Source organism: Syngnathus scovelli, chromosome 7 (genome assembly GCF_024217435.2).
Source record: "Syngnathus scovelli strain Florida chromosome 7, RoL_Ssco_1.2, whole genome shotgun sequence".
Classification (NCBI taxonomy): domain Eukaryota; kingdom Metazoa; phylum Chordata; class Actinopteri; order Syngnathiformes; family Syngnathidae; genus Syngnathus; species Syngnathus scovelli.
In genome coordinates, this window is record NC_090853.1 from 8,570,857 (window position 1) to 8,587,379 (window position 16,523).

Here is a 16,523-nt window from a genome sequence, read left to right on the forward strand (position 1 = left end):
TATAGAGGTTGACAGTGGCCTGGCTAAATGCCCCATTGACAAGAAATCCACAGAGTAAAAAAAAGTCCTCAGCAAACCTGGTCACTCACAGGCACACATGCACGCACAAGCATTGAGGACATGCAACTTCCTCAAAGTAATCTGATTACTCCTTTCAGCCTATTCATAAACACCAGCCACCTTGTGCAAATGGAAATGAACTGAACTATTAGTACACTAAGTCCATAGCACACTGGGTCATGCAAACATAATTAATGTTGATTAATGCTCTTTCACCAGTTATTGATAATGAATGCCAACCTTTCACGATAGGAAAAAGTCAATTGCAATAATCCACATTGTCAAAAAAGGGCCATGGCTCATAAAATCATGCAGACACGATGTTCCTATGATTAATGTGACTGCATAAACACCACTGTGTGTTGTAGAAATAAAGGAGTCCCAAAAAAAAGGTGCACTTCACAAATAACCGCACTTAAATCACAATGCACCAGAATAGATAAAAAGAAAAAAAACAAAAAAACAATACTTAGAAATAATTAACAACATAAAAAAAAGAGCCACGGCATCCTTGGTCAAGCAAAGTGTGCTATAACCCTTGCGCAATGTACATGTCGTCACTCTCGGCTGTTATTCTTGATACCCACCAAAGTTCACGCAATATATGCGTCCTAAAATTATTAATTAATAATACCACTGTGCACAATAGTAGCAAACACAACAACAATCAATCCATCCATACATTTTTCTTACCGTTTGTCCCCATAGTGGTCGCGGAACAATCAATAATCCACAGTTTAAAAAAAAAAAAAAAAAAAAAAAGCAACATATGGATGGTCCTGTCTCTCACCTATGACCAAGGAGCGTCCGTCGCCTAGAGGGTGGCGCTGGTAGCGTGGCACGGCGAAGGGTGGCAGCTTGTGAAAAAGAGGCTGCAGAAGAGGCTCCAGCCTGGAGGCTGAAGGGTCCGACGGGAAGAACAGGTTGAAGATCTGAGAGCAGGCCGGATGGAGCTGATGCACTGACAGACAGTGACACGCTTGTTAAAACAGCCGTGAGCAAGAGACTTGACCCCATCTCATGCTTTGTTTTTTCAAACAACTTCAATAATTGAACATGACCCAGTTCCCAAACGCAATAAACAAAATGTTTTCCTTTTTGAAAGTAAAGGTTAGCCAACTGATGCATGTACATAGCATGTTGCACAGCCTCACCCCGAACGGTGGGCAGCACGGTGCGACGCATGGCCAGCACCAGACCCAGCGGACAACCCAGCAGGAAGCAGTCTGACACGTCAAAGTCAAAGCGTCCGGGGTTGATCAGCAGACTGGGGCTGCTGCTACTGCTGGCGCGAACCTCTGCGTTCTCCTTTATCAGACTGGACAAAAAAATAACACGCGAGGAAGATCATGATATCCGACTTCAAAGACACGTGGCCAAGATGGAGCCTAAACCTGCTGATTATGACACCATGGGAACCATAGTCCTTGTTTGTAAACTTAACCAAGTTGCTAAATCTACTTTGAAACCCTAACCCATGCTTCATACCTTAATATGATACCCTCAACATGTCCTAAAAACACGGGTTTGAAATTGATAGACTAAACCCTAACCCAAGGTAGCAAGTAATTCTATATCAGAGATTGTCAACTGGTGGTCCACAGCTATCTAGTGTTCCGTGGCGGTATTGCAGGTGGTCCGCAAAATTGGAAATGGAAAATAATTGTACTTTTTTTTTTGATAAAATGTATTTATTATTATTTATTTATTTTACAGCTAATTTTGTAATTCGTGCACCCATCCAAACTAAAATTTTGTTGAGATTCCCAAAATAGACATACAGATGCAAATAAATAGCCTGTATAGGTCTATCCTCCTTTGGTGCAAAATAAAAAAATATTCCGCCAAAACAGTGGTCCCTGAGTTACTTCTTGGATATAATCTTGGACAAAACCAGTTGACAACCCCTGATCTAGATCATAAACCTTGTGTGAAACCTTAACTCAGGCTTAAATCTTCATTTCATTCACTGTCATAAAACCACAATTTGGCTCGGAATCTGGTTTGAAGATCTAATTCCATACCATAATCCTAATTTGCTCTCTAAAGAATGAATGTAAACGAGTTTGCTTGTATTGTAAATTGCATCATTATGTCCAAATGTGACTAATGATCACAGTGGAGTCACATTAAGATGCACATCTGGGGCTCACTTTTCAAGCCAGTGTCTTGGTTTAGCATTCTGTGGCAGTCGTCAGCGTCTCGCCTTTATGACTCAGCCACACAGACACACGCATACGCACACACACTCATACACACTATGCCTAACGCACGACACAACCAGCCTGAGGGCCTGTGATTTGATTCTCTGTGACGACCCTGTGCTGACAGACAGAATTTCTAGCAAGACAATGTTTCCATATTGACTCTTGTACAAGAAAAAGGGATTAGCCAACTTTCTGCGAAGATCTTCAAATCAATACAGCACCAGGATTTGGTTCACTTTCATTTTCTTGATGCGGATACAAAAGCACCTGGCACCACAGTGTGAATGTCTCATGCAGTGTTTCCCAACCTTTATTAAGGCAAGGCATACCACTAAGCAAATGTACTAAAATCAATTTCATCTGAACAAAATGACTTCAAATGACATCTAGGCTCCTTTATACAGTAGGTTGATATACTCACAGAACGCTATGAGTTCTTCAGCTGTATGGATGAAAACAAGTCGATACACAGCTTTATGGTACCTTCTGTCATCTAACAGAAGAGCAGTTAATACCCTATGGTTAGGAGAAATTGATCGAAAAACAAGGGGAAAAATACGATTGAAAATGTCCTTGTTTGTTCGGGCAGGTCAATTTCTGGTTCACGAAGGAAGACGTAAGACATCCTGACTACCATTTTTTTATCCTTCACCACTGTGTCTGTAGCTAACAAATGGCGACAGTATGCTAGATTAAAGTTGACTCAACTTCCAAACAAGCTCGTTTGCATTCAAGTCATAATGGAATAAATTATAAAAACACAATGACAGTGTGCAAGTTAAATGAAGCTAAAAGTCTTGGATGTCTAAAATGGGCTTTATGGCTCGTGAGCAATGTGCATACAATCTATGCGAGCTAATTAGATGTGAAGTCGCCCATGCAAAGTACTTTCTTGTTGGATGTCGGGAAGCTTCCGAGTGGCCCAATTTGGTGCTTGACATGCCCATCAGACAAGCTTTTATTACAGTTATTGTGGCATTGCCTAATTCAAAACTCTGTGTAATAAAGACACACTGTTCGCACTGTTTTGTAGCGTTTGATGGGGGATGTCACTGAGAGGTTCATTTTTTTAATGCAGTCGTTGGAAAAAAAACGTCAGTTATTTTGTTATAATGCTAAGCAATAGTTTATTGGGCATTAACAGTATGTGACTGTTATAAGAAACTAGGTAACACGAATCTACGCATCTAACAACACAGCAGCTAGCTCTACTTTTCGGTTTCCCCTTGACATGAGAGTAATTCCTGGAAGTCACTTTTCCAGAATGCATTGCCTTTAAAATATGATTGAAGAAGGCTGTTGGAAAACATCTAATATGAGCGGGTAATGGGTGACCGGTCGTGTCCACCGAGGAAACGAGGGCTGAGGTTAACCTCTTCTCTGCGAAATCACAAGCCAAAGGTGAGCGCTCGCTGTGACATTCCGTGTGAATTAATGGGGTGCCATCTGCATATATATTACATGATCGAGGGTGTACGACACAGAGTGACTATTTATAGCACAAGCAGACGGGTGAGTGACGTAGAGGTGGAATACGGCCAGTCAGAATGCAAACATTGAGGAGAAGCTGGAGCCAGACGGTCCAGATAGACTGGGATGAGGTTGGAATGTGAATACCAAACACACATATTGCACACAGACAGATTGAGAGTGAGAGCAAATGCTGGCAATACTGGACAGCAGGTACCGGGTGTGTCAGATAATATTACAAATAAAATCCACAGGTTTTCCCCGTCTAAGGAATCCCCCTGGAGTCTAACATACTTTCATAGCCTTCACTGCCATCTTGAAGTTAGGCTTTGAGGCTAGAAAAAAGGGAAAATAATGAATAGGGGAGGTTGCTCGAACATGGCAATGTGTTTTTTTTTATTTTTTTTATCAGGAGACGTCAGGGTGAAGTTAGGCTTAGTCATCTTCGGTATGGGATGGGTGCAGGGTTATGATACGTAAATGACACCAACTTTAATCACATGGATTCCAGTAAGAATCCAATAGTAAGTATCACCTGGAAAAGAAGACGTGCTGGCCGGTGGATGACGTGTCGCCGTCGTACGAGTCGCTCTGCTTGCGGCAGAGGGACGGCGGACCCTGGCAACGGCCTTCATTGGGTGCCGAGATGTCGATGTTGCTCTTACTAAGCCTTTTGCTGGAGCTTAGACTAGGACTAGACTCTCCAAGTAGGCCTGGGTTTTCCTGAAAGGAGAACAAACAGATGGAATTCTAGCATCTTACCATTTTATTAATTATAGTTTGTAAAAGTACCAGGGCAAGATCTTAAATCCTTAGCAATCTGCTTCACCGCTTTTTTTATTTGATTTGCTTTCTTGCCATATGATAGCATTCCAACTGTTAGCGTTGTGCCTATCTGAGTAGGCTTAACAATCACCTTGAGGCTTTCAGTGCTGTTGTTCCTGCTGCCACTGCTGGTGTTGTTGTTTGGGCTGCCAGGTCTTTGTTGGTTGCTGAAGCACAGGGCATCAAAACACAACACGCCACCCACGCAGTCGCCCATTAGGCACACCTGCATACAACACGCATCCACATGCTTTAAGGAGGGCTCCGTCACATTTTTAAAGGACACATTTGAACTTTCTCCAGAGCTGTAAATATTTCTAGGAAGCAGTAAAGTCTCAAGCGATTTCTTTCATTGCTTCATAAAAATGGCCACCATCCATAATTGATGATAAAGATCTTACAGTGCAAATTTTAAAGGTTAAAAAAGTCTCTTGACATATCGAAATGTATTTGTTGCATGTGCCAAAGCTTACTGTGATGAAGACATCCTCCACAAAATGTGGCCAATACAGCACGATTTAGTTTTGCACTATGATGCAGTTGCCTCATTGCTGTCAGCCATTTTTTCTGAGATGAGTGGGCAGATACTTGAATGAGTCACCAAAGTACCCAACGGAATTCAATTCCACTTGTTTTGCAGGCCTTTGCCTTTCAAAGGCTATTGCATGCAAATGCCAAATTGCTTATCTGTCAAACTTAATGTCACAGATTTATTTTAACCTGCATTATGCATAAATAAGAAAACATTTCCATTTTAATATTATGGGACCTTTAAATAAATTAAGTTCCCTTTGTGGTGAACCATGGTGAACAATTATAACAATCAGCAAAGGCAAATGTAATTATCGATCCTCTTCATTAAAACTCTCTGCCGTAGTGTGTAAAAACAAAAAAAAAAGATCAAATCTAATATGTACCACTGAGTCACTGAGACCACTGTGTCGCCACAAGAGTCGAACTAATCAAGAGTAATAGCCACTGGTGAGATTGTAATTATACCTTTTTTGTAATCACCTTAGCCACTTTTAACCTGCAGTTCTTGATTCTGTCCTTTGGTTGATTGGCTAATCGAGATTTTATCGACCCCCGGTGAGATTTTTTTTTTTAAATATCTACTGTGAAACAAATTTGGGATGATCCTTAAAAAAAAAAATCAAGCTCCCTTTTCAAAACTTTGATAACAACATGACATGAGATGGTGACCTGTGATATTTGGCTGAATAAGGAAAGCATAAACCCGAAGCAAATCAATGCACCTGTCCCGTGAAGCCCTGGCCATCATCAGACTCCAAGAAACTGCGGTAGACCTGGTTGGCGCGGGCGATGACGGTGGCGACGGCGTCCTGGTAGCGCGGCGAGACGATGGCAAGCAGCGGCAGGGCGGCCAGCGGCAGGTGGTCCACGCTGCTCGACACGCAGCTCTCGTCGTAGCTGTACGGGTTGAGACTGGAAGAGCAAGAAGGGATTCACAAATCATCAACAGGACCGTAAATTGTTAGAGAGCATAAAGAAAAAATTGATTCTCAAAAATGTATATTTTGATTTATTACCCTTTTTTTGAATTTATGTTTTATATGTTTTAACTTCTCAATTTTGTCAGAATAGAGCTGCCACTCCTCGGCATTAGGAGGCAATAGATGAGGTGGCTTAGGCATCCAGTTAAGTTGCCCCCTGGACGCCTCCATGATGAGGTTTTGAGGGTATGACCCAGCAAGAGGAGACCCAGAACACACTGGAGGGCTCAGTTGGCCTCCTAACATATCAGTATCCCAAGGCAACATGTGGATGAAGTGCTTGGGGAAAGGCTAAGGCTGCTGCCCTCGTGACCTGACCTTGAATGAGCGAATGCAAATGGACGGATGAGTGAATATTTTGGTGCGACATGGTTTTTTTTCAGGGCACAGATAAGAAGAAAAATCTTCGTTGTGTCACAAGGAATAAAATCTCTTTGCGCGAGTGAGCGCCTGCATGTGTGTGTCAGCCAAGTTGACTTTAATGGATGTGTGCGCATGGGTGTGATAGCGCGGGGGGAAAGATGGCATCGCCCGACACGCTCTCCGAGCACCGACTGACTGTCAACGCCATCCATCAGTCGCCAGGATTACAGGAAGTGGCAGCAAAGCTCGGCCAAGGCTGCAACGCGTCAGTGGCGGAGGGGTGCCTGCTCTGTGAGTGCATGTCCAAGCATTGATAGTGATGCTTGTCAAACTTGGGCTCTGCAGAATAGGTAATTTGCAATAAATTGTTTGCCTTTCTACTTGCGGCAACACACGCATCAATAAAACAAACATAACTACATAAATTCACTCGGTTAACAACTCAATAAACATTAACCACACAGTCTCTCACTCTTGCAGTCAAAATGATTTTAATTGGCAGATCTTGTTAAACTTCAAACACCGCTGATCATGTGCGAAAATCTGTTAACACAAAAGATGAAAAAAAAAGTTTGGAGAACGAGGAAGTGGCTATAATTTGAATCCTTCGGGGGCATCAAGCAAGAAAGGGTCACATCTTCAAAGCATCATCCTAACATTTTGCTTTATGTAACATTATACCAGAAAATTAATGGAGATGTGCAATATCTTCAGCAATTTCCACAAAAAGGAAACAATTGCCACTCTGTGTATATAGCTAAACCAAACCATAACATCTCAACCCCACATGCTCATGAAATGCCTTAACACTACACATTAAAAAATGCCGCATTGTAACCCACTCGACTTTGAGCAGTGTGGGTTACCTTTACCTAAGGTTGGGTTAATTACTATTGTGACCCCGCAGTTCGGGATGAAGATTAGATTTGGGCACATTGAAGAGCTAAAGCCGGTCATCATTTTGGAAAGACACAGCACTTGGTTAGCTATGAAACTAGTCCAACCCCCGTGGGCAATAGGGCTTTAAAAAAAGAACGAGAATTACCCCCACCCTTCTCTAAAAAGTGACAGCCTCCACCCCTCCGATAAATTGAAAAAGCAAATGACATTATTCAAAACATACAGTAGCTACATTTCAATTCAATTAATAATTGAAATAATAAAATAATTTCTAACAGGAGACCTGTGTTTGCAAAACACAGTTCTACATTATCTTTTCAAATCAAATGAAAGTCATTTCAATCTACTTGATGATATCACTAGAAGTTCTGTGTTCTTTTTGATGTATTGCATGAATTCATTTAGCTACAAAAGCACTGACAGCACATTTTTCATAACACGCAGACACTTTCAAAAATAATTAAAGGCACGCGGACTAATGAAAGTGGATGAAAAGATCAGTTGTCAGTTGCTCTCCGTCTCCTGTCACTTACACTTGTTAACACTCGCTGAGCAAATGTATTAGATTTTTTTTTTTTTATAACCCTGGCTGGGGTCCCAGTGGAGAAGTTATCAAGAAGGACACACAGCCGTGAAGGATTCGTCACGATGCATGGACTGTGTGATGTGTGACTGTCTAGCATGCAGGATGCATTCGAAGCCTTTAGAGATGCCGCTTGACTGGCGCTCTCAGAGGCTTCCTTTTAGAGAGATTGGTTTTTTTTCCCTTTTTTTTTTTTTTTTTTTTTGCTTTTAGACCCCAACACACTTGTTAGATAATAGTGGACATGAGAATTGGAAAATATCCTGAATGTGAACAAGTGCAACACTGGAATGCTTAGGAGGAAGTGCTGTAAAAGCTTTTTGTGTTAGTAGGAGGCAAAACTCTATTTATTTTCATTAAGAATCTAGGTCATGTTTTTTTTTGTAAAATTTGTCACAATACGACGGTTTTTTTAGTAGCCTGCAAAATTTGAGTTATGGGTTTACTGATATAAGCTAATAAACTAATATAGGCTGACTTTGCAACAAGCCGCAGATAAACAACAAATCAATATTGTCACCCTCTTAAAATAATGGCCAATATGAACCAAATTCTGATTGGATTATGTTTTTTGATTAATTTTATTTCAGGGGTAAAGAATTATTCATTTAACAAAGGATGTAGCTGATTTTATCGGAAGCCAGCATCCTGAGTAGATGTTTAAGGAAAAAATAATTTTGGGCAAAATTTGACTTACGAGATGACTTCAAGAGACTAATGATATACAGTGCTTATTTCAAGCTGTTTCTCTTCACTCCCTGCATTGATGTTGCGGTAGTAACTTATAACCCTTTAAGCAATAGATATTTGAATTATCTGAAGCAGTTGGACGATATGATAATACACACAAGCAGATATTCTTTATCCTCTGCAAAAATCGACTTAAGAACTGCATCTTACATCCGCATATGCGTCTTTATCATGTTTTATACTGCCCTCTGATGGCTAAGGCACACGTAAGAAGTATTTAAGTGACTTCTTTGATCCCCTCATTTTCGATTAATTTCTCTTAATTCTCATTATAGTCATGAGGGCCTTTGGAGATGCGCTTGCAGGCCTGACGAAGGGGTTCTGACGGTGGGGCTACATTAACCGCAGAAGATAACACTACCAATCAACCTGGACTCCCTCAATGCTGTTAAAAGATAAAAACCTCTCACATAAGGAAAAAAAAGTGTCAGCGTCTGTCTTAATTGCACTCTGGATGTAGAAATACAAGCTAATGTGCTCCTCAGCGTCTCTTCATTAACAGCGTGAGATCGTAAATAGGCGCAGTAGTTACTCGCCACCTGCCAGAATAATGAGAGTCCAAGGTAGACCTTCATCTCTTCTCTCTTAATCCATCCTCCATGGCTTCTCTCTATCCTTCCGCTCATGTCAGCTTTTTAATAGTCCAACTGTTTCTTTTCCGTCAAGGTGGTACAGAGGCGTCGGGCAGGCACCAAAGGCTGGTGGGCGTGAAAGGAAATCAATTCGGAAACCTTTTGCCGTTAATTGGCCAAGCAGCATTCTCTGTGCAGCCATTTTCCCGATGCTGCTCAGGCTCAGACAGCAACGTCAGGCATGTTGGCTTGAGAATTTGAAATCCTAACCTTGTCTTTTAAATCCCAATTTGAAACCTCATCCTTGTTGAAATCCCTAATTTGAAACCCCAGATCTGCCTTAAAACCCTAAACCTGTTTTAACCTTGTTTCCAAATCCAAATACTCACTTGAAACACAAACCTTTTGTTTAAAACCCTCACTTGAAACCAAAAACTGCCTTTACAAAATTGAAATCCTACTCCTGGATTGAAACACTAACCCTAATTTGAAAACCTAACTTTTGTTAGCCCCATTTAAACCATAATTTAAAAATCTATCTTGAAACTCAAACTGGAAACCCCAACCAACCATAACATTAAAATTAAAAAAATGTCTAAATAATCCAGTCCTAAACTCAAATGTACAATCCTAAACTTGTTTTGAAAACCTAACCTGAAGAGAAATAAACTTTGAAGTAGCCATTTGAAGTGAATGTTTGTTTATAGATCGCAGTTTGTGTTGTTTTGACAGGTTACCTTCAGCAACTCCTGTGGCTAAGATAATAACGGCGGACCTCTCGGGGGTGAGACAGGCTGTCTGCACAACAGAACAAGCTAAAGAGAGTCTCCACGGGGATGCCCGACAGTGCACCATTTCCAACCGTGTTGTGTGAAACTTTTTCCTTGTGCCATCTCCGCGTCATTTTTTTTATTTTTGTCAGCCAAGCTGTTGGCTGCAAATGGAAATTAGCCAGTGAAGGCTTTTCACCTGTTCCTCCTATGTTTTTGTTTGTGTCGTGTTAGTCAAATGAGGCTCTGCACGCCCACCTGAGCAACACAAGACAAGGCCAAAACTATAATGACGTCTGTAATGGAAGTTATAACTGTTGAGAATGATGTCATGATAGCTGAAAACACTGGTTCACTTTTAAACTGAGGTCCCCAGATTTGCAGGGCTCCATCAGCCGTAAATTAGGCTCCACAAAAATGTCACAATTTAAAACGGTATCTTATTTGTTTTCTATTTTGAAAAGCAAACCATAGCTTGAAACACTAATTTCAAATGTGAACTCATCTTTAAAACCCCATCCTTGGTAAAAGCCTTAATTTAAGACCCTAATCCAACCTTGAAAATGTTGTTTGTAACCGTGTTGCTGGGTTGAAGCATTAAACATAAAGCCTTGCTTGGAACCCTATTACAGACCTAAAACACTACTTTGTATCCTTAACCTTGGTTTAAAACATACATTTGAAACCCTAACCCATGCTTGAAACAAACAGATGGCAATGATAATAAATGGCTGCATGCAACGCATTCTTGCGAGTCATGAGAAAATAATTAATTCCCGCTTGATTCCGGCAGGAACGCTTTTTAAATATTTGATGCGCAAATAACTGAAGGCTGTAACGTGTATGTCAAGCCTATGCAGCGGTACGGTGCCCAAAGGACTGCTGTGTTCCTTCTGCACCGCCAAACACATTTTGTCTGTGACCATTCAACCAAAACACAATGAGCTTTAAAACCAAACAATGTGGTCCAAATATGAAACGACACCTTTAGCTCTTTAAAAAAGATAACACCGAGTCATAAAGGGCTTTATTCCTCCTGATATGATTTCTCTATCATATTTCTCCTCAACAAAGGCACTCTGCACTGCAAAAGAATTGTTTTATTGGACACGAGGCTGTATAATTCATGATGAGGGCCGAGGTGACACCAGCCGTCCAGATTCATTAAAAAAATAATGCCACAAATGAAAGATGAATGCAAATCAAACATCAATTACCACTGAACCTACAAAGATACCTCTGCCAGAATACATTAATTCACAACCTCCGCTTAAAAACGCCCAAAGGTGAAATGAATCATTAAAAAGATGGCACCAGTAAGAAATGTTAAATATTGGAGCAAGACCAAACTATTGCAAACGTAAGCAGAAATAACTGCAAAAGTGCGTTCGTAGACAGTAAGTGAAGCGGATTATAGACACAATGAAAAGAAGACAAAAATGTGCATTTATGCAGAGTGACAAATTCCAACCACGAGATTAAACACTTACTTGGACACTAGCGAGAAGGCTTCAGCGCACACCGCAGGGCACGGCACCAATTTGATCATCACATGCTCAGCGGCGGCCTGGAAGTGCGCCCGTGTCACCTTGTTGAGCACGGACGCCAGGGTAGCCACGTCGCCTGCCTTAGCGCTGGGGTCGCCGCCCACCGTGTCCAGGATGTTGCCACCGTGCACCACCAGAAGCAGCACGTGCGTCCGACATTTGGAATTCTGCAAAAGACCACACCCCATGTCTCTGTGAATCAACACGTTGCAATGTTACTTTTTGTACTTCCTCTTGCTAGTGAAACAATTGGGTGTTAAAGATCACAAGTACAATGTTTTGGACAAACACTATAAGCGTCATACCTCTATGTCCTCAAGTCCTTCAATGCTGCTTTGTGGCGCACAGCGTGGATCACCCAACCGATAAAGACCCTCTGCAAGCACGTGATAAAAAACAACAACACAAGATAAGACAAGGGTCAACCACATGTGGCACAAATAGAAAGGTCAGCGACTCAAGTCACACTTATGTTGCCAATTTTAGGACTTGTTGGGCTAAAACCTACCAAAGACTCGATTTAAACTTACCCGACTTAACAAATCAAGCCTGTTATATTTGAAAAGAAAAGGACATTTTTTACGTGTTGAGGCAAATATCATGAAGGGAGCTCCAAAAATTGTTACATTTGGATTCAGTCATTGTGTTTTGAGAAAAAGAGTCTCTCAGTTAGTGAGATGAATCATTCATGTACACGTGGCTAGTGAAACTCAATTAACAACACCAAAGTGAAAGTGGCAGGCTTAACCTAAAATTCAAGAGGACAATTACAGCTGAACTGAATTTCTTCACCCTTTCTAAGATTTTGTCCAACTCTTCAGTGTTTCCGTACATTTTGTACAACTTGATACTGTTGATTAACTGCAGCCCGTCTTATGTCGTCTTGGTTTTATGATGTCACAATATGATCAATCCCAATATTAGGTTCGCCTTGGAAATGTACGCAAACAATGAAATGCCCCAATGTATTGTGATTAATGTATGTTGTTTCTTATCAGGATGGTATGACTTGACTTTGAACTTAATTTTCCCGCTTTTAAACTGAGATTTGCATGACACCTGAATGCTAAGACTTGCCATTTACTTACAGCATGACGTATACATGAGTTACTCCCACCTCTACAAATGGAAGTCGATTTTTGAAAGTGGTCGATATTAGACTAATGCCTCTCGATTTGTCTACATTGCACCTGCAGACTGGATGTTGCTTCTCCTATTTGGTCAGTTGATAAGCATTTCCCCTTTCTGTAGAAAACCAGCCAAGTACTGAAAGCCTGCTATTCACTGTGTCATTTCAATCAGTTTCCTCTCTAATTGGATGCTTATTTGGCTTTATTTTGTCCTTCATTCCTAGCCTGGTGCACTCAAGGGAGCTCGCTGCACGGCGACACTATTTTTGGTCACAACGAACAGAAAATCAATGAGAGGAGCTTTTCCTTTCTTGTAAAAAAAGTAGAGGAAGGAAGGCTGGAGGGAGCGAGTGGGAAGGAGGAAAGCGAAAAGTTCCGGCATTCCCGGGAGGCAAAACATTGTCGGGTCTCACACAAGGACTATTTCAAGATGAGAGGCTTTCATATGCTTGGAGTGTAATGTCTGCAACTAATAATGCAGCCATCTGTTAATATTAGCATGACGAATGGATTTCAGTGTGCTATACGGCAAGAGTTGCTATTGGTATCCAATACCGAGTACATACAAGGCTAATACAGTTACGGATACATTTGAAGAAAGAAGGTGGAAGCATGATCAATTTGTGCAGATAATGTAAGAGTTGGTATCAAGCTCATTTGAATCTGGTTATCTGATTAGTTAACATTAGTCAGTGAAGAAAAGAGTTTTTTTTTTGTGCGTGTCTTGCCGCATTAGACAACGTGAGATTGCAACTGAGCACTACCTGACAAAAGCTCAAGAGTATTGGAGAGGTCTCCTTTCAAATTATTCTCCTTTTTTTAGTCAGTCAACAAATAAGAAGGACTTCCGGGACCTGAGATGAAAGGACTTTACAAATGGGAAAATATTGATCCCCCCCCTTCCAACTTGGAGCCGTCTTGGCACAAACGGCATGAATAACACATTCACAACAGCCTCCTGGAACGTGATATTTCTAGCGTGCACTTTTCCCGTTCACTTAGTTGTTCCTCCTCTGGTCTCTCGTGCCACCACGGTGTCACATTTATCTTGTGTAGGCGAGCAGATGTTTGAGCCGAGCGCCGCAGGAGGACGGGAGACGTGAGGAAAGCCGGCGAGCCAGTGAGGGAGTACTCATCTTTATCTCAAAGATTTCCTGCTGCAACTTCCTCCGCAGTTGCAAAATGGAATAATGCATGTAGACTTTCTTTTCAGTGCCACCAGTAAAATAAAACCAAAATGTGTTGCAGTATTTAACCCTTGCTTCTAACCCTAACCTAAGACTTTGACGTGGGCATGAAATTCTAATTCCCAAATTTCCATCATTAACTTTGGCTTGACACCGTAATGAGAAGTCCTACTTGTAATTCAAAATAATTCAAACTTTTGAAACCCTCAGATTTGGCTTGAAGCCCTAATATGTAACCCTAAATTGAAACCCTAAACCAGGTTTGAAAGCTTAAATTGAAGCCCTAACCTTGAAAGCAGTTTTGAAGGTTAACTTGACATTTTAAACCTTAATATATTGAACCTCATTTGAAACCCTAATTTAAAACCATAACCCGGATTTATCATCATTATGTGAAGCCCAAATTTGGAATCCATTTTGAACCACCAATGACGCCTTCAAACCTTAATTTATGCCAAACGAATCACACAAGATTCTCACAAACACAACGCTACCTCGTGTAATAGCCTAATTCGAAACCCTAACCTAAAAACCACCACCTCTACTTTGATCAGATTATCGTGTTTTACTGAGGTATTCCGCCAAGTGTTTCGATGAGCAGAGTGACAAATATGTGCAAACCGACGTCAGAGAGAGGGACATAATGGCGATAGTGGCGATGTACGAAAAGAGCAGAGTGGCGGAATAAATGGGAGCACACAGGCTGGGGACAATTGGAAAAAATGGAGCTGAAGGAATAATTGGAGAGGTAAGGAAGCCATAAAGGCTTCAGAGGAAGCGACAAATAGACGGAGATTTAATAGGCGCCGCTGACTGAGACGAGCCCGCTGCACTTTTCAGGCGTTAATTGCGGGTAGATTTCCCCTTAAAGCCATGAGGCCAACCTGCACCGCACTCCAATGTGACCCGAGCTAATGTCAGCGCTTATTACGCGCGCACAAATGATGATGGGACTAAAATATGGACAGCTGGGAGCTATTAATGTGATCACTCCTCTTGACAGTTATTCATGATATCCGGCACCTTGCAGAGAAAAAATAAGACACAGAGAGTAAAAAAAAAAAAAAAAATGTTCCTTGCATTTGTGACACAAAACAAATTCTACAGTTGTGCAGGGAATGGACATGTTATGCAATGACTTTGATGCGATTGGTCTACAGTGCACAAGAGGACTAAACAATGACTTAAAATAGTCCAAAAAAAAAAAAAAAAAAAGTTCATTGCACATTCGGTCACGCTCAATGCTCAAAGAGTCCAGTACTTGTGTGACAAGCGGGCACTTCACAGGTCCTTGATGCTTTGGTGAGTGGCCCCCTGTTGCCATGTGTGAGAGTGTGTGTGCGTGTGTGTGTGTGTGCGTGCGAGAGAGAGAGCGAGAGAGAGCAAGAGAGAGAGAGAGCGAGGCACTTTGTGGAGGATCTCCACAGGAGACATTTGTTTGATCTCTGCGGTACGTTTGCCGCTGAAGTTCACTCATTGAAAGCTTTCGCTTAGCTTTTATTTGGAGATTTTGCAGAACCTTTACAGCTTAATTTTTTTTTTTTTTGCCCATATTTTGAAGATGTTTTCACAATGGAAATAATGATATGATGATAATGATAATGGTCAAGCTGTTACCGTCATAAAAAATAAGACATAAATAATGTTACTAGCTGTCGGCAAAATTTCAATACAATTGGTTGCGATTAAATCAAGCGATTAAAAGCAGGTCAGTAATTACATTTTCTTTCTAAATGAGTCTAAAGCCTGCATTGAAACCCTAATTTGAAACCTTAACCTTGGCTTCAAAGGCAACTTTGAAACACTAAACTCTAACCCTGGTTTCAAAACCCCTATTAAAGATCTCAGCCTAGGCATTAAACCTTAATTTGAGACTCTAACCCTATCTTGAAACAATAATTTAAAATCTTACACCGGCTCGAAACAATAATTTGAAGCCCTTGACCTTGAAACCAAACTTGAATTGAAACACTAACCCAAGTTTGGAAGCTTAATTAAAAACACACACACAGGATGGTGTTATTTCCTTCGATGCTCACTGAGCTGAATTTCATTGAGAAGAATTGACTAATTGAAGCTGCACTGTATATTTACATTTACCACGCCGTGTTACTGGAAGCGACACTTGAAGGCTTAAATACGAATATGATTATTATTATTATTAGCAAAGCATTTCCTCACAATTGATCAAATCCCTCCGTGGCTTCAGAGCAAGTTCAAGTATTCTATTGAAAAACACTGCATACATCTCCATAAAAACCTGAGCTGATTTATGAGGACAAATGAAAGTTTCCCATTGTGTCAGCAGCACATGGCGTGCATCACTCAGGATGGCTAACATTTGCCTGAAAGGATTCTATTAGGATTCTTCAATAGAATGCTTTGTTAGGGATTAATACCTTACATCAAATTGCATAGAGAGGTGCATTCATCTTTATTGCAAGGAATCTAAACAAAAGATAATTCAGGAAACAATCAGTGCCCAGTAAACAATTGTATGTATGTGATCATGAGGCCATTCCATGTTTAGTTTCAATGTGGCAAGAGCTGGCGTGTTCGTCAAAAGACCTTGTACAGTATACCGCTGCAGTTTTGATCATTTTCAGATAGCTCCAAGCTATTATTCCACTAGCAGCAGCGATTGA

At 41.0% G+C, this 16,523-nt stretch overlaps 1 protein-coding gene across 3 annotated transcripts in view; it reads right to left on the reverse strand.

Moving 5' to 3' along the window:
• The window catches only part of LOC125972082 (membrane-associated phosphatidylinositol transfer protein 3), a 46,856-nt gene that overhangs the window by 13,473 nt on the left and 16,860 nt on the right, over positions 1-16,523 (reverse strand). For all 3 annotated transcript variants that reach the window (XM_049725373.2, XM_068651346.1, XM_049725372.2), the window contains exons 4-10: positions 11,867-11,937; positions 11,505-11,728; positions 5,819-6,008; positions 4,654-4,788; positions 4,273-4,460; positions 1,215-1,378; positions 851-1,021 (exon numbers count right to left, since the gene is read on the reverse strand). In XM_049725373.2, coding sequence (XP_049581330.1) covers positions 851-1,021; positions 1,215-1,378; positions 4,273-4,460; positions 4,654-4,788; positions 5,819-6,008; positions 11,505-11,728; positions 11,867-11,937 — 1,143 coding nt within the window. The remainder of the gene's footprint in view (positions 1-850; positions 1,022-1,214; positions 1,379-4,272; positions 4,461-4,653; positions 4,789-5,818; positions 6,009-11,504; positions 11,729-11,866; positions 11,938-16,523) is intronic.